Source organism: Oryctolagus cuniculus, chromosome 10, assembly GCF_051225735.1.
Source record: "Oryctolagus cuniculus isolate XC-2025 breed Fujian yellow rabbit chromosome 10, ASM5122573v1, whole genome shotgun sequence".
Lineage (NCBI taxonomy): Eukaryota > Metazoa > Chordata > Mammalia > Lagomorpha > Leporidae > Oryctolagus > Oryctolagus cuniculus.
Genome location: NC_142876.1, coordinates 10,222,379 through 10,245,227, shown reverse-complemented (window position 1 = coordinate 10,245,227; position 22,849 = coordinate 10,222,379). Strand labels below are relative to the sequence as shown.

General features: G+C 43.8%; 1 protein-coding gene across 10 annotated transcripts in view; it reads right to left on the bottom strand.

Moving 5' to 3' along the window:
* Positions 1 to 15,460, bottom strand: part of TMX3 (thioredoxin related transmembrane protein 3) — a 61,004-nt gene extending 45,544 nt beyond the window's left edge. For 3 of the 10 annotated variants that reach the window (XR_016213885.1, XR_011379299.2, XM_051851129.3), the window contains exons 1-5: positions 15,185 to 15,460; positions 14,071 to 14,125; positions 10,087 to 10,126; positions 8,817 to 8,940; positions 1,202 to 1,247 (exon numbers count right to left, since the gene is read on the bottom strand). Coding sequence is in view for 5 of the 10 variants with exons in the window: in XM_051851129.3 (XP_051707089.3) it covers positions 1,202 to 1,247; positions 8,817 to 8,940; positions 10,087 to 10,126; positions 14,071 to 14,125; positions 15,185 to 15,404 (485 nt within the window). In the remaining 5 variants the exon portion in view is untranslated. Of the gene's footprint in view, positions 1 to 1,201; positions 1,248 to 8,816; positions 8,941 to 10,086; positions 10,127 to 14,070; positions 14,126 to 15,184 lie in introns of those variants that run through there. The other 7 variants (XM_089304992.1, XM_051851130.3, XM_051851131.3 and 4 more) reach the window with 6 other exon arrangements.
* Positions 15,461 to 22,849: the final 7,389 nt, after the last annotated feature.

Sequence of the window (22,849 nt, the reverse complement as noted above, 5' to 3'; positions counted from 1 at the left end):
TATTTAATGTTAATCACTTGCTATTGCATAAAATTGTAGTATATAAAATAGTAAATACAGGGGAGTTTCAGAAGTAGTATACTCATGTGAAACATAGTAGGCAACTGACTTCAGAAGACCAGTAACTCAAATCACAAAGAAAAAGGTACTGTTCTATTAAAATTACATACATTTCACTCTGTATTTACCTTCTGAAAAGTAAATTCATTCATGAGTAAGAGCTTAGAAAATTTAGCACTGTAATTCTCACTATCTTCCCTGTCAGAAAGTATAAATACAAGGACAGGGTATTAAGAAGATTTTGATAGTAGCAAAACAAATGTTAGGCAATACAACATTACAGTTACTTGAGAGATGCTTCAACATTACAGAGTAAAACAAAGCATTAAAAACAACTCTTCTAAAAAATTAGGCAATTCTCAAGGTGTCTAAATAACTGAAATATAAAACAAGAAAAATTGGGAAGCACCAAACAGAACACCTACAATTAAACAGAAAGAAAGGAAAACTTACTTGATACATAAAGTAAACCAGGCCTAACAAATATTCTTAAAAAGTGAAGGAAACAGGGAGGTCAACACAAAACAAAAAATACTCTTAAATTATTATAATTTCAAAACTGTAACTTTCAAAACAATTCCTTAGCTCCTCACATGCCCAAAATAAGATTAATGAAAATCATGAGAAAATTCAATGAAGTCATAACTGTAAAACAAGCCCTTTTAGAATTACATCATCTTTCAACTTGTACACCCTATCAAGACTTGCGAAACACCTACAGATTAGAGCTAACCACCATCAATTTTGCGACTCTTCCTTTCCTTACTCTCTAATGAAACGTCTATTTTTATTGAACAAAAGCTAATGATGTTGGGAGATGGGATTTCCAATGAGAAAACAGAATGTGTACCAGCTCCTCCAAGGGGATCAGACCTTTCATAATTTACAACCATGTATCTTGTCCTGCACAGCACATATCACAAAGTAGGACTCAACACATTTGCTGAATTAGCTCTACACTATTACTTAAATAAAGAAAAGCATAAAGAGTCAGTCTCGCTTCTTTGATCACCTACTTCACCCAGAAATACTGAACCCAAATCTTCAATCCTCCAAGGCAGTTATTAGAAATTAATATAATAAAATGTAAGCAGAGTGAACTAATAAAAATACACATAAAAACATACAACACTCAACTTACAGCTTAATTGTTGGATAACCTCGAACTCCAAATTCTGAAGCAATGCCTTGATAAGAAAAAGAATAAATAATTCTAAATTTTTTAAAAATGAGAAACCAGGTAACAAATGAGCCTTTTATTTAAAAAAAAAAAGTAGAAATATTTATACAAACCCATGTAGATATTTTAAGTGTCAAAAAAAAACACTCATACAGAAAAAGAAAAAAACATGACATTCTCATATAAAGCAATTATTTAGTAATCAATGTATAGTCAGCAAAATACTATGATAACACAAAAAACAAATGCTAGAAGAGTCAAAAATTTATCTCTAAAGTTATGTTTTCAAAGACATTCTGGTTAAAAAAAAAACAAAAAACAAAAAACAAACAGTACACAAAGTACTTTTCAACTGACTTCATTTCAAGAAAAAGTTATCTCTTTCTGGGTCTCATTCATTCTTCAAAACAAAACAAAACAAAATGACAACAAAATCCAGGCCTATTTCTTCCTTAGATATTTTCTGATATTCCCAAACTTGTGTCCTGTTTTAATAATCATGTAGGGGCCAGTGCAGCAAGTTTAGCCACAGCTTGCAATACCAGCATCCCATAGGAGCACTAGTTTAAGTTCTGGCTGCTTCACTTCTCATCCAGTTCCCTGCGGACACATCTTGAAAAGCTGTGGAAGATGGCCCAAGTGTTTGGGCCCCTGCCACCCATGCGGGAGACCCAGATGGAGTTCACGGCTCCTTGCTTTCAGCCTGGCCCAGCCGCAGTTGCCGTGGTCATTTGGGGGACTGAGCTGCAGACTGAAGATCTGTCTCTCTAATACTCTGCCTTTCAAATAAATAAATCTTAAACAAGAAAAACAAAACAACACACCACTTTGGTAGTCTTCATGAGTCTGGCTTCTCATCACTCCTCACAGCTTCACAAGAATACTGACAAAGTGAATTAGTGGCAAAATACTACGCAAAATGTCTTCTTCCTTTGTAACTCCATGGTGTCTCTTCCTCAGACACATGGACAGAGTGGAAGGGCCTGGACAGTGAGCAACTCACTTTCTAAGAGCATCATGAACAGCAGAGCGCAAGTCCTGAAGACACAGACCCTGCCTCTGAACACCTGCTCTGAGCGCAGGTCCTGAAGACACAGGCCCTGCCTCTGAACACCTGCTCTGAGCGCAGGTCCTGAAGACACAGGCCCTGCCTCTGAACACCTGCTCTGAGCGCAGGTCCTGAAGACACAGGCCCTGCCTCTGAACACCTGCTCTGAGCGCAGGTCCTGAAGACACAGGCCCTGCCTCTGAACACCTGCTCTGAGCGCAGGTCCTGAAGACACAGGCCCTGCCTCTGAACACCTGCTCTGAGCGCAGGTCCTGAAGACACAGGCCCTGCCTCTGAACACCTGCTCTGAGCGCAGGTCCTGAAGACACAGACCCTACCTCTGAACACCTGCTCTGAGCGCAGGTCCTGAAGACACAGGCTCTACCTCTGAACACCTGCTCTGAGCGCAGGTCCTGAAGACACAGGCCCTACCTCTGAACATCTGCTCTGAACCTACAGCAATAATTTCTTGGTGCCCATCTCCAATTTAAGACAGAATTCTACCAAACTATATTCTAAATGGAGACAACTATGATGACTGAGATTGTCCTCTTCTAAGCAAAAACACAGAAACAGTTTTGGGAGGATTATGTGAGTAAAGTGTATTCTTTATGCCCTATAACAATGTCCACTTATCTCTTTTCAAAGTTCCAACAATTCTTTTGTGTAACTCAGTAATTCCACCCCTAACTACATTTCACATGCACTCTAGTTCCCTACTCACAAATATCAACACAGCAAAAAAAAAAAAAAAAAAAATTCAGAATAATTGATAACTAGAAAACATAGGGCACTCTCTCTCAGATTCTGTCTGGAGAGGTGCCCATCCATTATCAGGGATGTCCTGGCCGGCGCCGTGGCTCAATAGGCTAATCCTCCACCTTGCGGCGCCGGCACACCGGGTTCTAGTCCCGGTCGGGGCGCCGGATTCTGTCCCGGTTGCCCCTCTTCCAGGCCAGCTCTCTGCTATGGCCAGGGAGTGCAGTGGAGGATGGCCCAAGTACTTGGGCCCTGCACCCCATGGGAGACCAGGAGAAGCACCTGGATCCTGGCTCCTGCCATCGGATCAGCGCGGTGCGCCGGCTGCAGCGGCGGCCATTGGAGGGTGAACCAACGGCAAAGGAAGACCTTTCTCTCTCTGTCTCTCTCTCTCACTGTCCACTCTGCCTGTCAAAAATAAAAAATAAAAAAAAAATAAAAAAAAAAAGGGATGTCCTTACCCTAATAACCCTTGCTATTTTGCCTTCCACTGTTCTGTCTCACGCCTGAATTCTTTCTTACGTGAAGACAAGGACCCTGTACTCTGTCTCTGTTAAGTTCAGATTGATGAAAAGCATTGAGTCTTAAAAGTTTAAGTTATCTTAAATATCATTATGATTAAATCTGGTCTAAAAGTGTTAAAATTGCCCTAAGTGAATGGCTACCATTTCAGGATGTTAAGGAATTCTATTTTGACCAGATACTCTAGGTTCTCTTGGCATCTTTAACAGACTTTCTGAAAATCAAAGTTCTAAATTCTCTAGACTTTTGGTATCTCCAGAGGGGCCCCTGGAAATGTCAAAAGATGCATCTCTCATCTTGCAAAGATAACCAATCAGGCTATTTAGATGAAAGGTGTTGCCAAGATGTGAAATGATGCTAAACTTCAGTTATAAACATGTTTCTTTCTAGCTGTTCCAGTCTCTGGCTCAGAATCCAGATTCTTTAAAGGGGGAATGGCAAAGTCTCCATCCAGCTAATGCTGAATAACCAGGCATTGCTAGTTCAAATGTATTGCTAGTTCAAATGTGGATCAAACAGAGGTCCAGCCAAAAGGGAGAAAGTGTTCCAAGAGACTTGAGACTATTGGAGGTGGTCATGCGGCAGATACTAGAGACCTGGGTTCCAGGAGCCCAAGAAAGCTCCAGTGTCCACAGGCTACACGGTGAAAACACAGAAGCCCAAACACTACATAATTCAAAAACTCACTTTTGAGTTATGTGGTATGTTCTAGTATAAACTTAGGGGTTACACAGTAAGACTAGTTAAACCCGGCAACCAGGCCCATAACCCATTGGCTACACAGTAAGCATCCGGAAGCCAAAGAATGGCAGAGATGTCTGCCAAAACTTCTCTCAGTCAGGCTACGCAGTAAGCACTGGTTAAACGCTGGTTAAATCTGAAAGCCCAGGAAGTCAGGCTAAGCAACCAGAGAGACCCGACTCGCTGCCTCATTTCTCCTCTTTTCTCTTCCAGAAGGGAAGTTACTACTGTTCTGCAGGACTCTCCACTGTGATGTATGGTTTGATCCCAGACCTTATGTAAGGGATAACTTACCTTTTCTGTAATAATGCCTGGCCACAGTAGAGGACCAAACAGCATAGCCAGAAAATGAGAAGTCAAACTATAAAATAATGTTACAGCTAGATTGTTTTCTCTGTGTACACGGTATATGGGCAGAACTCCCCTTTTAAACCAAATTGAGGGGAAGACAGAAAGTTGTTCTGATGACCTCAAAGTATACAAGCAGGTCACCACATTTGATCTTACCTAAAAGGTCATAGTTCTCCTCATGGGCACAGTTTTAACATGGTTTTTAACTTTTAACTTTTACTAAGTGTCAGAATTTGCCCATGACCATAGTTTTCTAGCTCACCCTGATGACATTAAAGAAATCTTCAAAAAATCAGGGTTGGGTTGAGTACCCCCTTGACTGACATCATAGAGACTGTCTCCATGGTCTACTTTATTAGAGACCAGGAGAATGAGGAGCAAGCTAGCAGCAGGAGCAATGTAGGGATAGGCAACAGGCTAATCAATGGCTGCTTTACACAGTGATCTGCCATCAAGGAGACCCAACAAGGCCAGCGCACCCCAAATGGCATCTGTTTCCGATATGAGGAGCCACGGCATTGGGCAAGCAGCTGTCGTGACTAAAATCGGCTTCTGTCAGCTCTGCCAAGAGCAAGGCCACTGGTCACGAAACTGCTCTGGGTGTTGAAGAACTCCTGGTTCAGAACCACAGACTCTGTGGCCCCAAGTTAAAAAGCCTTTGGCTCTACCTAGCCTCTGCCAAGCCTCCAACTCTAGCCACTGCTATTGAGGGGATGGCCTAGGGTCAGTGAAATGTAAGTTGCCTATTTGAACCAGCCTCCTATTCAGCTCTCCTCCTAGTCCAGTCATGTAATGCGAGTCAACAGGGTGCCTCCCTTAAGCAGATGCACATCTTCTGCAATTCTCTTCCAGCACCCCATGGATAGGTCTGTGTCTCACACACTCAGCCAGGCCTTAAAAGTCTATCCAAATATTATTAAGCTTAGAAAACCCTTCCTGCCAGTTCCTAAAAACAGAGCTTTGAGTAACAGCTAACTTAGATAGTCCTGCGCCTATTTGGACAGATCCTCACTGAGGACTTAATGGGCCTATCTCTTGAGGGGGGTGCACAATAATCCAAAATGTAGATGGTTAAATGTAAATGATTTATTAGTCTGTTTCCTTTCCCAGACTGAGACTCTGATCTTGTACACTGGCTTAACTTCCTAGCAAAACTAACTACTAGGTATCCAGAGGAAAAAAAAGCATAGCCAGTCCATTAGAGTGTTGATTATTTAACCCTTATCCTCACCCCTGGGGAGAGAAAACCAGCCCCAGAGAGGATATGGGCCTTGCAGCTTCCTACTTCTGCAAATTTCAATCAGTCCCAGCTTTTCCCTAACAGGTAACAGATTCCTAGATACAGGAAATAACACATTTCCTAAACCAGGCTCAACAGGGAGCCAAAGCAGAGCCCCCTCCTTTAGGAAAAACAAACAAAGCACAGCTTTCATCCATTAAAAAGCAGCCATGACAAGGGCTCTCACAAAGGGATTGCTAATTCAGTCCTTCAAATAGGCAGGCCCTACCTCTGCTACCTGCTGCCCAAGAAAGTGCCCCAAACTAGGGTCAAACTAAATGGGTACGAAATCATATTTATGCTTTCTTGGACAAGTTCAGACAAGGCTAAAATATCTGGCCTAACATTACATCTGGTCATGGAAATCCTGGTCATTGCCTTTCCTTGGCAACATAGCATCCACATTCTTTCTGCTATCTGCAGACTATTGTGCCTTAACATCTTCGTTTGTTCTGTCTCTAACAGAAGACAAGCCATCTGGCTTCACGTGCTTCTAAGACAGGACTTCCAGCCTAACTCATCAGATAAGATGACCCGTCCTCTGGACCAAGTAGGACAACGCTTCCTGAGGCCACTCTCAAGCACCAAAGGACAGATAGCAATAGAAAAATACCCATATCCACCTTGATGCCCATTTGTCAGCTTCGAAGTAGCTATAGAAGACAGAACTCCGCCCACTTATCCCCATAAAAGAATTATTTTTTTCTTGAGAGGGGATATGTTAGGTAGGAAGTCAGAAATTGAGACTATGTGTATATGAGAAAGGCCTGAAGCCCAGCATCCACTGCAGAAGCTCCAGAAGCCCAGCATCTGCACTTCAAAGTCCTGCTTGGACGCTGATGACCTTCCAGGGAGTCCTGACCCTTCTACCCAATAACTTTCCAGGTGCAGCCTAGTATCTGCACTCCAAAGTCCCACCTGGATCGTGATGACCTTCCAGGGGGTCCTGCCCCTTCTACCTGGCCTGATGAACATCCTTCCTCTAAGGCGGGGAGACACCAGCCAGGCTTTCCCTGTCTGATAACTTCAGAGGGAAAAACTCAGAGAGGAATTCTTCATATTTATACCCAACAAGTTCTTTGTTCGAGAGGAGGAGAAGGAGAGAAGGGGAGAGAAAAGGGGGGAAGGCAAGACCCATCCCCTTAAAAACCCCAGCCTAAATGTGAACTGCGCACTCTCAGGTTCTGTCTGGAGAGGTGCCCGTCCATTCTTACGGATGTCCCTACCCTAATAAACCTTACTATTTTGCTTTCCACTGGAAAAACAAAAAAGAAAGCATACGCATATCTATTACTCCTTTTCACATGACAGTGGAAGTACAGCTCAGGAACTACACTAAGAACCTTAGACTACTGTTTTTTATTGATCTTTTTTTCCACATTACAGAGTCACTCTATCATATCTGTGATATCAGCCTCAAAAGTGACTAGGATGATTATGGTTTTACTTGAGACTACAATCTCCACCACAGCCTGGGCTCCTGGCACCTTCCACCAGGACACAGTATGATTACAGATGGTCTTCCTGCCTGTATCTACCTGCTCTTCTCCTCTATACTGTAAGTTACTGACAAAAACATATATTATTCTCCAAATGACAACGGATAAAGCTCAAAACGCAGAACACTGTGTCTGACCTGGGAGGTTATTATCCTTTAGCAGCATGTGTATTTTACCACTGTGCTGGGGTTCTTGGATATAAGATATTAACATAAACCTCACCTTACTGAGGATTACCATTCTCCCTTACAGACAAGGAAACTAAAGTGAGATTAACTACTTCTTCAAAGCTAGTAAGGCAAGGCAGAGCTGAGATTACAGAACAGGTCTGTTTTGCTCCAAAGTACAAGCCAGAACATAAAACTGATGTCCTAGAAAGAAATATTACATACGTCTCCTTTCTTCATTGATTAAAGCAAAAGCAAACCTACATTTAATGAATATAGGTTTTTACAAGTGTTACAACATTCGAATCTCAAAACAACCAACAAAAGAAGTATTACAATTAAATATTTACCCACGGACACCAAAACTCAGAGGTGTTCAGAAACCAACTCAGTAACACAAAGCAATATGTGGGCAGAGCCAGGATTTGAATCCAGGTCTGCTTTTTATAGCCACACTCTTTCCAAATTCATATGGAACCTCATACTTCTTTTTCTACATCCTTTAAGACAGGTGTTGGAGAACGTTTTCTGTAATGGGTTAGATAACTATTTTAGGCTTTGGGAGGCATGCAGTCCCTATCACAATTACTTGGTTTTGTCACTGGAGTACAATAAGAGCCATAGCCAACAGAAAATGAATGGGTGCAATCTAACTCTAGTCAAAGAAATAGCTGTCGGGACAGATTTGGCCCACAAGTTGTAGTTGGCCCACCGCTGCTTCCTTCTACCCTGTGGGACAGACTCAGTAAGTTCATTTTCAACTAATTTTGCCCTAACACCATTTTCAATGTGAGCACTTTCCTGAGTACCATTTGTATTTATCTTAATTGAACTCATCCTTCAGATCCCTACCTATGCCTTATTTGCTGTCTCAGGCTGCTCACACACACCACCATTTCTCAACTCACATGCATAATCAATAGTTATGACAGAGCTTTCTCTCACTGACTCATGTAAATGAATTATTTTAGATGGGCTCAAGTTGAAGCATATTAGGGCTCTGTGTATGCATTAGCCATAAGATTACGGCATTTACATGTTCAATGGCTAATTCATTTAACTCAATATAGAGTTTTTGTAGTCATAAACTGTTAAGACAATTTTACATGAGGAAAAACAACTTTATTTCTCCTGCCTCAACTATTGCTGCATATAATGGAAGCACTTTCATTATAATAACAGTAAAATAATAAACCAAGTGAAGGCTTACTAGAATAGGAAGTAGCATCCATCTTCCCAACTTTAACTGGAGAACCAATGCTTTTCATCTCAAGGCCAACTTCATTCCAAATCGGTTCCAGTTTTTTGCAATGGCCACACCACGGTGCATAAAACTTGTTCCAAAAAAGGAAAATAAAAAATACTGAAATGTTGTGTCACTGGAATATTAATTGTAATAATCTACTTCAGACAAAAAGTTTAAATATAATTTCTAAGAGTTTTTATAACCAAAGACACACATAAGTTAACTTCTTAATATTTCAAAACTGATACTATTTTAAGTTCCTTTCAAATGGCCACTGATACTTATTTAAAGATACATGATATATAATAAAAAACATCTTTGCCTCCAGGTAATTGTGTTCATGCTCCATATAAAAGGAAACCACCATAAAAACATGCATGTCACCATATAAAAATATATACTCTCTAAGCATTAATGATAAAATTCCAACACAGTAAGTGCCTTTGCTGACTCTCAGGAGATAGTTCAGATGACTGGTCTGCAGAGGCGCCAGTCAGGATGACTACACTAAAACCAAAGTCCTTCAGGATCACTAAATGTTAAGAGGATACTCAGGTTCCCCTAATTACATGGTGTAGCAAACCGCCTACTGCACTTTCAGGGTGTAAGTTGTTTTTTTTTTTTAAGTGCATACAATGGGATGTTCAAAGACACACAAAAGGAGAAAGAATTAAACAGACCCTCCTGTGCCATCACCTAGCTTCAGTAATTGTCAACTATCCCATTCTTGTTCCATCTGTTTTATGGCTACCCTACTTTTTGTGCTGAGGCAAATCAAGAGAGCTGCCAGTAGCATAAGATTTAAATGTACTCCAAACTTTAAAGTGGAGAGAGGAAGATGAAAGTTTAGTTTTTCTCACCAGTAAAATGAAAATAAAATTGACTACTAAGCAATACTAGTATACTTAATCTCTTGAAAAATATGAAGAAATAAAAGGGTAAGTAAGAGTTCTATAAAAAATTACTACCATGATCCCCTTAAAATAGAATCTACTATGTGACCTCCTTCTCTTAGCATGGAGACCCCACTTCCCTTCATAAAGCCTCCATCCCAGAATTTCATCAAAATTGGGCTCCTTGCCAGGCTAAAAAACTCAACTAGTTAATATCTGACAATACAGACTGAGCACAGACACAAGTACTATCCACATATTGCCATCTTTGGGTGGAAAAGAATAGAAAATCATACTTATAATAGGGGTGGGTAATTAGCATATAAAATTTACATACTCACATCTACAAGCCAAATGTCATCTTTTCGATTGTCTTTAAACCTAAAAAACACAGTGAACAATCTCTGATTCTATGTCTGCATTTACTTTACAAATGTATAGTACAGGAAGGTGTAATAAACTGACAAATATGGGAATATGGAACAAATTATTTAAAAAAATTTTAAGCTTTGTATATTTGAAAGGCACAGTTATTTAGAAAGAGGGAAAGACAAAGGGAAAAAGAGATCTTCCATCCGCTGGTTCATTCCCTAGAGGGCCATAACAGCCGGGGCTAGGGCGGCTGAAGCCAAGAACCTAGAGCTTCTGCTGGGTCTCCCATGTGCATGCAGGGGCCAAAGCACTTGGGCCATCCTTTACCGATTTCCCAGGAGCATCAGCAGGGAGCTAAATTAGAAGTGGAACAGCTGGGTATTGAACCAGCGCCCACAAGGGATACTGGCATTGCAGGCAGTGGCTTTACCTGCTATGCCACAATGCCGGCCCCTCAAAAATTTTTATGAATACTTTTTGTTAGTGTCTTTTGAATCTTATCTTATCCATTAAACATATTAGGTATAAAGTAGTGAAAATGATTAAAGATAAATTAGGAGAAAAGACTCCAACAAAAAGAATCAAAGTATATCTGGTAGAATTGCCATTGGCTCCTATATCCACAACTTCCATATCAAAGAAAATTTCCAAGAAAAAAAAAAACAAAAAAAACTTGTACCTGTACCAAACATGTATAGACCTTCTTTCCTTGTCATTACTCCCTAGACAATAATGTATGTAACAGCTATTTACACAGTATTTACACTGCATTAGGTATATAATCTATAGATAACTTAAAGTCTTTGGGAGAATACAGGTAGATTATATGTAAATACAATGCCATTTTAATAAGGTATTTTGGTAGCTGCAAGAGGTCTTAGAACCAATGCCCCATGGACAATGAGGAGTGACTGTGCATACTTAACTCTTCACACATTTACTCCACTTGGGTAGGAAAGTTAATGTAGCAGTTCTAAGGCTGTTGGGCTCAGAAAGGCCTGCTTGCAAGACTGGCTCTTGGTTGGCATCCAGGAACTTGGGTTTTAGGAGGGTTCCCATCATTTCCTGCTAAGGATGGCTTAGCTTTCATAAAAGATTTGTGAAAAGTACTGAATTGGGGAATTGAAGCATAGATTCCTGACAATACAAGCCTGAGATGGTAATCCTGTCAACTGCCATTAGCTGTTAGTCTGGTTCGTGTCCATTTAATGTTCAACCACCCTTGTGGATTAGAGGTGACACAGTGAATGGAGGGCTCATTGTATGACCATGGCTGGATCCGCTGATGTGCTGACTGTGCTGAAAAGTCAAATCAGTTAAATTATCAAATGCAGCCCTTACTCTTTATATCTTTTATCTTAGGTTATCCTTATATCTTGTGGTTTCAGTGTCTAGATAATGGCTTAGTAAGTAAAAGCAAGGAGATGGCTAAGCAAATCCAGAGAAGTGTCAACTGCAGTGAGGATCCACAGGAACAGTATGGATAGAAGAGGGAGTCAATATGTTTTAACTGCTGAGAAGGCCCTGGCATCCTGGCCTGAGGAAGCTGCCCCTATGTAGTAATTTTAGCATGGGACAGGGGTCACAAGCAGTACCACTTTTTCATTCTACCTTGGGGTCTGATCACAACGTTGGCAGTCTACGCCCTTTCCAGGCTCATATCTGAACTTCCATGGGTCTTTCTCTTGTGGAACCAAGAAGCAACTGATTGCCCATCTGCTTGCTCTAGAGTGAGGAACAATTCAGTTTCCACACGTAATTGACAATCATGGTTCCTTTTTTCAGCATAGGAACCTTTGTGATTAGTGTTTATATAAACAATTATGCAAGGCCAGTGCCATGGCTCAATAGGCTAATCCTCCGCCTAGCGGCGCTGGCACACCGGGTTCTAGTCCCGGTCGGGGCGCCGGATTCTGTCCCGGTTGCCCCTCTTCCAGGCCAGCTCTCTGCTGTGGCTGGGGAGTACAGTGGAGGATGGCCCACGTGCTTGGGCCCTGCACCCCATGGGAGACCAGGAGAAGCACCTGGCTCCTGCCATCGAATCAGCGCGGTGCGCCGGCCACAGCGGGCATTGGAGGGTGAATCAACGGCAAAGGAAGACCTTTCTCTCTGTCTCTCTCACTGTCCACTCTGCCTGGCATAAAATAAATAAATAAATATAATAAACAATTATGCAGGTGCTGGTGCATGGAGTAGTCAGGTAAAGCCATTGCCTTCAATGCCACCATCCAATGTGGGTGTTCCTGTCCCAGCTGCTCCAATTCCGATCTAACTTTCTACTAATAGTCTGGGAAAAGCCACAGAAGATACCAAGTGTTTTAGTCCCTGCCACCCACATGGGAGACCAGGATGAAGCTCCTGGCTTCAGCCTGGCCCAGCCCTGGCTGTTGCAGCTTTTTGGGGGAGGGAACCAACAGATGAAGATTATCTCTCTATGTAACTCTATCAAATAAATAAGTAAATCTTTTAAAAATTATTAGAAGCAGAACCCCTTCCTCCTCCTCTTCCAGCAATCTAGGAGGAGAAGGTTTGAAATGACACACCCAACAAGACACTACTAGCTTTAACAAGATCACCTCATTGATACGGTGTTCCTCTGAATTTACTGTAAACAGTCAGCTCCCACTCCCCAAGACCCATTAGTATGAGGGGACCCCTGGGACCTTCAGGCTTCTGCTCTTCCAGACAGCACTGCATTCAACTGATCACCTGGATTCTCCTACACAATCAGCTCTAGTCAGTCAACTAGGACAAGGAGCTCAGCTGAAGGTAATGATCAAATCTTGATTCACTCTCTGGTAGTGTTAGTTAAGAGACAGATACACCAGCTCCCTGGCGCCCGCCCCATCAAAGAGCAGCACCAGGTAAGAATTAGGTGGATCTAGCAGAGAGAGGAATTATCTCACTTCTAAGGAGCAAGAACAAGAGTTCTGCTTATTTGTGGCGAGGTGACAGGAAATGGACCCGCAGAAAAAGGCCTCTGCTGAGGCTTTCGAAAAGGAAGTTCTGGCGAAGTGCCCGGCCAAGGCTTCTGGTGAGGACCCCAGTAAGGAAGTCTCCAAATCAAGCCAACTGGGCTAGGGGTGCCTGAGACCACGGCTGGCCTGGGGCCTCGGTACCTGGTCCTTGAATATCACTCCCTGCAGAGACGGTAATGCACTAGCTGTGCACCAAACTGGGTGTAGGAGACACCTTCCCCCATGGGCACAGTAATTGCCCACAGTCACCCCTGAAGGATGGCACACAGGGTTCTGGTCTGGAGCTGAGCTTCTCACCTATCTCAGGAAAGTATTTGCCATTAGTGCTGTGATACTACGAAAATACATACAGTATGGCGACCTTATGTTTAAAGCAAAAACAAGGTAAAATGATAGAACGGAATACGGAACAGTTTAATCCTGTAACTATTAGTAAAATTCTGGAGCACACCTTCCTTTTGTACATACTCGTACAGTACTTAAAACAACTTCTGAAACAAAACTAGTAATATAAAAGCACTGGTTGGGGGCTGGCACTGTGGCGTAGCAGGTAGAGTTGCCACCCCTTCTCCCATGTGCGTGGCAGGTTCGTGTCCACTTCTGATCCAGTACCCTGCTAATGTGACTAGGAAAGCAGTAAAAGGCGGCCCAAATGCTTGGGCCCCTGCACTCACCAGGGCCACCCAGAGGAAGCTCCTGGCTACTGGCTTTTGATCAGTCCAGCCCCGTTCATTGTGGCCATTTGGGGAGTGAACCAGCGGATGGAAAATCTCTCTCTCCCTCCCTCTGTAATTCTGCCTTTCAAATAAACAAATCTTAAAACAAACAAACAAACTTGCTGTGTAATAATCTTTTTAAAAAAGCACTGGTCACTACTGTCTCTACTATTAAGACGACGTTCACACGTACATATTCTAAAACCATGCGTCAAAGTTAAAATGATACTTAAAAATATACATATATATATATACTCACGATTCATCTAAATCTTCCACAAATCCTTTACAGAAAGCCACATCAAGTAAAACGACTGGAAGACAAGAAACGGAAAACAAAATGGGAATAAATGTCGACTTGCCACTTGGCTTCTGCTGCGTGTTTACCGACCCACGAAGCACCAGGACACAGGTGGCGGACGCACGAGCCCCTCATCCACCTGAAGGCTGTTCTGCGCGCAGCCTCGTGACTGGCGAGCTCGGTCGCCTCGGGCCTGCAAACCTCAATGCGTCCAGTCCCTGCTTCTCCGCCCGGCCACTGCCATGGTCCCTCTGCACCGCTGCGCCCCGGGGGGAGCAGACTACACGGCTCCCCCGTTCCAGTCCCTGCTTCTCCGCAGGGCCACTGCCTTGGTCCCTCTGCACCGCTGCGCCCCGGGGGGAACAGACTACACGGCTCCCCCGCTCCAGTCCCTGCTTCTCCGCACCGCCACTGCCATGGTCCCTCTGCACCGCTGCGCCCCGGGGGGAACAGACTACACGGCTCCCCCGCTCCAGGCCCTGCTTCTCCGCACGGCCACTGCCATGGTCCCTCTGCACCGCTGCGCCCCGGGGGGAACAGACTACACGGCTCCCCCGCTCCAGGCCCTGCTTCTCCGCACGGCCACTGCCATGGTCCCTCTGCACCGCTGCGCCTCCGGGGGGAACAGACTACACGGCTCCCCCGCCTCTGTTCGCTGGCAGCCATCATCTCTCCAGCAGGAACCCAACCACGAGCCGCACGGCCAGGACTCCTCAGGAAGCCGCGCCTGGCCGCGGCGGGCTCGGAGCAGGTGCAGCGCAAAGCCCCCTGAGAAGCGGGACGCCCCAGGCCCGCGGCAGAGGCTGGGAGGGCCGCCGCGACCCCTCCAGCCCGACCCTGGGCTCGGCGCCCCGGACACCTCCTTCCTCGACAGGGAAAGGCGTCCCCACGCCCGGCCCCGGGCTCCCGCACAGCCAGGTCGCCCACAAACTCCCGATGTCCGCTCGGCCGGGTCCCGGGGGGGCAGCCGCGGGAGGACCCGCAAGGAGGAGGAGGCCGGGACGCAGAGCCCGCTCGCCCCGCGCTGGCGCCCCTGGTCCCCGCACGGGCATCGCCTCCGCGCGCCCATTACCTGTGGCGCACAGCCTGATGGCGGCCCGGCTTCTCCGAGCGGCCATGCTCACCACGCAGAACTGCAGGAGCCGACTCCGCGAAGGGCGAGGAAGCACCAACGCCCGCCGGCCGCCGGTCCGGAAAGGGAAGCGAGGCCGCCCCGAGCGCGGAGGGCGGGGACGGGGCAAGCCGGCCTCCGCTACCCTCCCAGGACCCCGCCGGCCTTGGAATCTGAGCATGCGCGCGGCCGCGACGCATGCGCGGCAGTGCTGCGCGTGCGCATTCGCGTCCTCAGGCGTCGCGCAGCGTGGGAACTGGGAGCCCGCGTGGGGGGCTTTCTAGTAGGGGCGTGCTGGCGGTCCTGCTTTGGTCAGGGGAGGGTTTTGGGAAGAGTGAGGACCCGCTGGCTTGGCGCTGGAGGTTAGGTCGGCTCTGCCGATGCATGTCTTTTGCCGGGTTCTGTGCGTGCTGCTCCCGTGCCGTGAGCGCGCCTCAGCCTAGGGTGGTTCTGATGGGTCAGGGGCTGTGGAGCCTGAGTCTGTCTCCAGAACCGTCTTTGGACTTCTTTGACCCTGTTCTAAAATGGGGGACATCTTTCTTAAGCCGTTTCTATGGACTTTTGCCAACTGAAGGAGTTCTCTAACAATTTCCTCTTGAGACCTGACACAGTGGTAGCAATGGGGGGGGGGGGTGATGGTATTTATTTATTTTTCCCTCTGTGATCACCTGAGGAGATATTAGTTGATCTACAATCTGTGGCTACTTTTGTCTACACTACAAGGATTTGCACTTTTTACGGCGGTTCCTGCAGCAGGCGCTGCATCTGAGCCAGATGGAGATTTTATGGGACATCAAGTACCAGAGGATTTAGATTAAGCCAATTCTTGAAAAACATATAAGAAAAACAGGGATTATGATGTCAGCCGGTTCTCCTGAGGTTCGGCGTTCCAGCAGGCGGAAATCCCAGCAATGCTGTTTCTGACTAAAAGATCGCTTGACAGACTGAGAGAACTTTCGTGCCCTACGATGTGGTATCCAGTGCAGCCCTCCACAGATTCATAGGTTCCAGATTTAAAAGTAGATTGAGAAATAATGGAGCTGTTAAGGGAATGTGATACCAGCCATGGTAGGACAGCCTTATATTTAATGCCATAGGCTTAGCATCCTCTAATGCACAGGGTTTCCTAAGTTTCTTGGTAAGGTCTGCGAATGACCCAACTTCAATTTTTTTCCCCTTCATTCTTCTCTTTCACAGTTCTGTCTCCCGCTGTATGCAAAAGAAAAAGTTAAAATTTGCATTACAGCTTAAATTAGTATGCGTTAATAACAAAAACCACTCTTGACCTAGACCTGCGGTTTCTGAGAGTGTAGCCTGTAGACAAGGAGCTCTTGTGCTCTTAAAATGTAGGTACTAAGACAGCAGAATTGCATATTTAATTTTGGTAAGCTTAAGAATTGACATTTGGGACATTTTTTCAAAAGTGTTCAAACAGCCCAGATGCAGGAATTGACTCTTTCAATTAAATGTTATGAAATCTAAATATTGATTTTTTTTGACAGAGTTAGAGAGAGAGACAGAGAAAAAGGTCTTCCTTCCGTTGGTTCACCCCGCAAATGGCCACTATGGGTGGTGTGCTGCACCGGTCCGAAGCCAGGAGCCAGGTGCTTCCTCCTGGTCTCCCAATGCGGGTGCAGGGCCCAAGCACTTGGGCCATCCTCCACTGCCTTCCTGGGCCACAGCAGAGAGCTGGACTGGAAGAGGAGCAACCAGGAGAGAATCCGGCACCCCAACCGGGACCAGAACCCGGAGTGCCTGCGCCACAGGCAGAGGATTAGCCTAGTGAGCCATGGTGCCGGCCTAAATATTGATTTGAGTATGGCTAATGAACTTGAAATCTTTAATGAGATGTATAATATGTAAAATACCGGATTTGGAAGACAGTATAAAAATGTAAAATGTATAAATATTTTATACATTAAAATGCATTAGTCCGAATATGATCAAAACAAAGGAACATACTTTATAAGAGACTTTTATACAGCAGGCAGGCTAAATTTGTGCATTCTAGAACTTGGAGTCAGTGAATTCATGTTATAATATAGGATAACATGTCCAATTAATGAAAGATGTTTAAGATTTTCCTGCTTGTCCTGTCCTCATGTAGTGATGAATTTCCTTGACAAAAGGGTCCATAATTGTGATAAGTATTTTCTAAAAAAAACAAAACAAAACTTCAGATGAACTATGTTATTATACAGGTATATATCTTGCATACATACTGCTGTGCTTTAAGCCTTTCCCCCCACCATTGACAAGTTGCAACTGAATGGCCAGTATGATAGTATTAAGAGGCGGGGCTTTTAGGGGTGATTATGAGAGTGGTGCCATCATTGAAGGGATTAGTGATTTGTTAGAGGGTGCCATTGTTGTTTCTCCACTTATACTAATTACACTAATAGTATGAACCAAAGAAGGACACAAGTATAGCCTGCAGAGGTTAAAAAGATAAAGAATGGGGCCAGCATTTTGGTTAGAGGGTAAAGCCACCGCCTGCAATGCTGGCATCCCCTAGGGGCGCTGGTTGGTGTCCCTGCTGCCCCACTTCCAATCCAGCTCCCTGCTAATGGCCTGGGAAAAGCAGCAGAGGATGGCTTCTGCCACCCTTGTGGGAGATCTGGGTGGAGCTTCAGGTTCCTGGCTTTGCCCTGGTGGCCATCTAGGGAGTGAACCAATGGGATGGAAGATTGTCTCTCTCTCTCCCTCCCTCCCTCTTTCCCTCTCTCCCTCCCTCCCTCCCACTTTTCCCCCCTCTGTTGCTCCTCTTCTGTCTCTGTAACTCTTTGAAGTAAATAAGTCGCAAAAAAGGAGCAACTTTATGAAAATGCATATGAAATTTAAAAGCCTAAAGCATAGACACATACCCAAATCAAGAGTTAAAACCTTAAGAATTAACCATTAAGCATATTGTCAGACATATTCCTTAAAGAGATAAATGTATATAAATATGTGTTTTTACTCATGAGGGACGTTGGGGAAAGTAAACAATAAGAGGAGGTTTATGGAAAATGGATCACACAGCTAGAAAAGACAAGAATCTGTGATCTGCTGGAGAAGAGGGAAAGCTGGTATTGTGATTCAGTCAGTCCAAAGCGCTAAGAAGTGGTATTGATGGTGTACATTCCAGTCTGCGTTCCAAAGCCCAGGAAAAGGGACTGCCTGTATCCTAGGGCTAAAGACCAATGTGCCTGCTCAACCAAAAAGAGTGAATTTGCCCTCCTTCCACTTTTTGGATCTACTCAGCATCATTCATTTTACGCTGTTAATGAATAGAATGTTAGTCTCTTCTAGAATCATTCTCACACATGTACCCAGCAATAATGTTTTACCACCTATCTCAGCAGCGCTTAGCCTAGTCATGTTGACATTTAAAATTAACCAACACACTGTCGAGAAAAACTCTTCCAGAGAATAAAAGAATAGATGATACTCACCAGTTCCTCCAAAGACACTTGGATAAATATGGTACCAAAATCAGACACATATGTGAGAAAAGAGGTTAGGCCAATTTCACTAATTAACAAAAATGGAAAAAGAAAATTCTTCATGAAGTATCATCAAGTAGATCTGGTAGTGCATGTAATCATTTTGCATGTAATAAAATAATTCCGTACATCCCAAACCCCATAATAGTAAACTAGGAATAAGATAATTCTATAACATGCTGTATGAGGATTCATTTCTAACAGTTCTGGAATTAGCCTGAGCTTTATTGCTAAATTCCGTCATGAAGCTAACCTCTGGTAAAGACCTGAAGCATGACTTATAATGTTGCTTTTGTAACCATGGATCTCAGGAGTTTTCAGATGGTTCTTACCAATTTGCCAGAATATTAATTAGAATGAGATTGATGATTTAACACCACAGAGGGTCCAAGGATGATTTTATAGCAGAAATATGCACCCATAACCATCACAATATATAAAAACCAGCTGAGACTCTTCTGTGAGCTCCCTAGTTCCAAAGTAGCCCATGCGTATGTTGATGGTTCCTGATCTAAGAGATGACATACTGATGCCCATGACTTTTATGGAAAAGAGAAAGAAGTTTTCCTGGGCTTTTTCCAGACCTCTTGCTGGGAAACAGCTCTTTCCAGTGAACCATTCCCTTAATTCAACATTTTTGTTATCTTGCCTCCTCTTTCTACAATGTGTTACAGATGTGTAAGCATTGCTGTTTGGAGTTTCTTGACTTCTTTAGCCATTGAATGGTTTCAGTAAATTGGCATTAGAAGTGAGATGACTTTGAGTATTCTTGACTCATTCTTCCGTAAGATATGACCTAAGAAATATTTAGAAAGAAAAAGAATGATTCTGATAAACTGGATTAGAATGCAGCGTAGATGAAGTTAACTATTGTGGAGAGCTATTGGTGCTAAGCTATGCTCTTAATTAGCAGCAGCTTAAAGGTCAGTTACTGAAGATGACTTTCCATTTCAATCCAGAAGCCATAGAACCTGAACTCTAGAATCTAGAGACAAGTGCAAAATGACAACTGGTTGAAAATTCATTTCCTGTTGCTGTTTTCAGCTTTAGCAAAGTGAAAGTAAGTTCAGAATCTTCTTCCATAGAGCTTCATCCTCCCTGACTGGCATATGGGTCCCCAGCCACAGCAGCCTGTATATTGTAACTTTGGAGGAATCAGCTAAGCCTGTGAGACTCATTACAGTCATGAGGATGATTCAAGTAGGGCAAGACGCTCATTAAAGGAAGGAGTCCGAAGTAGACTGTTGCAGCATTGTCCTGTTGAACTTCTATTAACTCCAAAAATTTAAGCATCATTGTTGCTGGCTTTGAACACTGATGAGTTCAGGGTAATGTTTGTACCCATCTTATCTCCTCTTTTGTCTGAAATCTTAGTCTGTTTTCTTTGCTAGTAACATAATACCAGGTAGGGGAAAGTTATAAAGAAAAGAGGTTTATTGTTGCTCACAACTCTGGCCCGAGTTTGCAGGGCTGCATCTGGTGATGGCTTCTTGCAGGCAGAGTCAAGGTGGCACAGGGCATCATGTGGTGAGAGACGAAGCCAAGCTGACTTTTATAGCAAGCCCATTCTCAGGAAAATCCATCCATCTGATAAATGTCTATTGCACTCAAAGTGATGTCGGAAGGAGGTAGCTAGCAAAGAGGAGCTGAGGGTACCAGCCCCTCCCTGAAGTCCTACCTGTGCTACAGCCTGCCTGTACCACCCAAATACCAATTTATGTGCAGTTTCCACAAAACCACTGCTCAGAACCTACACCCAAAAAATCTCCAACATGGCTGCTGCCTATGTCCCTATGATGATCTTCAGCTCATTATAATGTTGTTATAACAAATATCATGGGTGATACCCCCACTCCCATCATACACCTGACACCATCCTACTTCTGAGATTTCCAGAAAAGAGCAGTGGAACGGATGGCATGCAAAGCCCTGTCTTCAAGACCCACCTCCTATGAATATTCAATTAAGCTCTGCCCAGACACCACCCATTATGTGCCCATTCATAAACAGGAATGGACCTAAACCTCAGAGTACAGCTCCCTCTTGAACATGCAAACACTCATTGAGTGTGTGCTTGCCCTTTGCATGCAAATAAACCTTGTTTGTCTGCTGACCTTTACCTATACCTCATCCTCAAATTCCTTCTTGCATTGAAGAATCTGAACCTAGCCACCCCCTGCATAATCACCTCTTAAAGATCCCACCACTTGGTATCTCATTGTGGGGATTAAATTTCAGCATGAGTTTCAGAAGGGACAAACCATAGCAGGATAGCTCAAGAAGTCCATGCTGACTCAAATGGATTAAGGGAGGCAACAGTCATTCCCAGAGAGGGGTCATTGCTGCACTTCTCCCTTGTCATTTAAATATTTTTCTGAAGCAGCAGAAAAGGCTGCTGATGCAGACAGTACTAGGCTGACAATCTGACAATGACACAGCTCCCTGTGATTGCCACTGTGATAAAAGCAGCCTCAATACTGTGGGCACAATGTGTGATTTTGGTGTTGGGACCTAAAAGAGGATATAGAAGAGACAGTTTGGGATCTTTAATGCCGGCTTCCTCCTATCAGGCTTCAAGATAATAGAAAAGTTATAGTTCTATAAGGAAAGAGAAATTCAGGACCTAATGGTGTGGAAGTCTTTAGATGGTCAGTTTAAAATGGCATGAAGAAGGAAGAAATTGCCAGAGTACTCACCAAAACCTTGATAAAACTTTATAGGAATCCAGGGAAACATAACTTCTTTTTTCAACTACCCAGGATATAAAAATATAAAAACGGAAATGCTTGATTTGTCTAAAATTAGAGAAATTTCGATAGAGAAAAGTCCTCATGAGCCTCCTGCATAGAGTTCCAAAATTCTTGCTCTTAATACTAAAGCAACATACTAGTTTGCATTGCTGCCATTTAAAACAGTGCAAATATACTATCTCCCAGTCCTGGATTAAAATCTTGTAAGCTAAGCTGCTCTCTCTGATCTAGGTCACTCAAAGCCAAAATCAGGTGTCAGAAGCCTGCGCTCCTCTCTGCAGACTGCAGGAAAGAGCTTGTGTTCGGGCTCACTGAAGCTGCTGTGAGGGTGGAATTCACTGCTGCGCTGTTGCAGGACAGGCCCCTCTTTCCCTTCTGGCTGCTGGCTAGAGGTTGTTCTCAGCTTCTAGAAGCTAGATGCAGATTCCCTGAATGTGGCTTCACAGCCAGTGAGTGGGACACGTTTTGCTTCAGATCTCTCTCACTTTCCCTTCTACTGCAATTCCCTGACTTTTTCAAAGACTCATGTGGTGGCCTTGGGCTCACCTGGATAGCCCTGGCTTCCCTCCATATTTTAAAGTCAGTTGATAATTATCCTTAATCCTGTCTTCAAAGACTCATCAGAAAAGTGGCTGGATTAATTTCCTGTGGATTGAGCAGGGGTGGGAACACCTTTAGAATCCTGCCTACCACAGGCAGGAATGGAGGAAAAAGGAAGACACCAAGTACAAGGGCTCCTGATCTAATCTCTGTGGGAAAATAAAGGGCCTAGAACAATGTGTGGGAGAGGTACCCTGGAGGTGGAGAAGCAGCTCTTTCAGGATAGTTGGATAAAGGAGCATTGCCTGGGCCTACTAATGAGTCCTTTAGGGGTGATAAAATTAATCTAGGGGCACAGGGAGATGGTATAGTAAAAGGAACAAAAGTTAAAATTTCATTAAAAGTTAAAGTGTGATTTTTAAAATATACTGTGGCCTTGTCTGCCTTCCTGAATTATAATTGGTATGCATATAATGATTGGGTGGAAACTCTTCCCCCTACTATGTGAAATAATCTGTAGATCTATTCTTCATCCAGTACTAGTTGGATATGAAAAATGGGAGCTGTTATACTTACTTAGGTCTATTCAAATAGTCAATTTTAAATTTTATCATATACTACAGCAACCAAAAATGAATGCACTAATTAAGGAGATGCTAGATATAGATGTATTTGCTCCCATGCACTCGCCACACAATAACCTAGCGTTGCCAGTGGGGCAGACTAACATATCATGGAGACTGACAATGACTTATAGGCATTCCATCAAACAGAGAGTTTCAGCACTCTTTGATATGACCCTCACTGTTCAACTGTCTCACAGACTAGTAAACAAGCTAAAGGTGATTAGT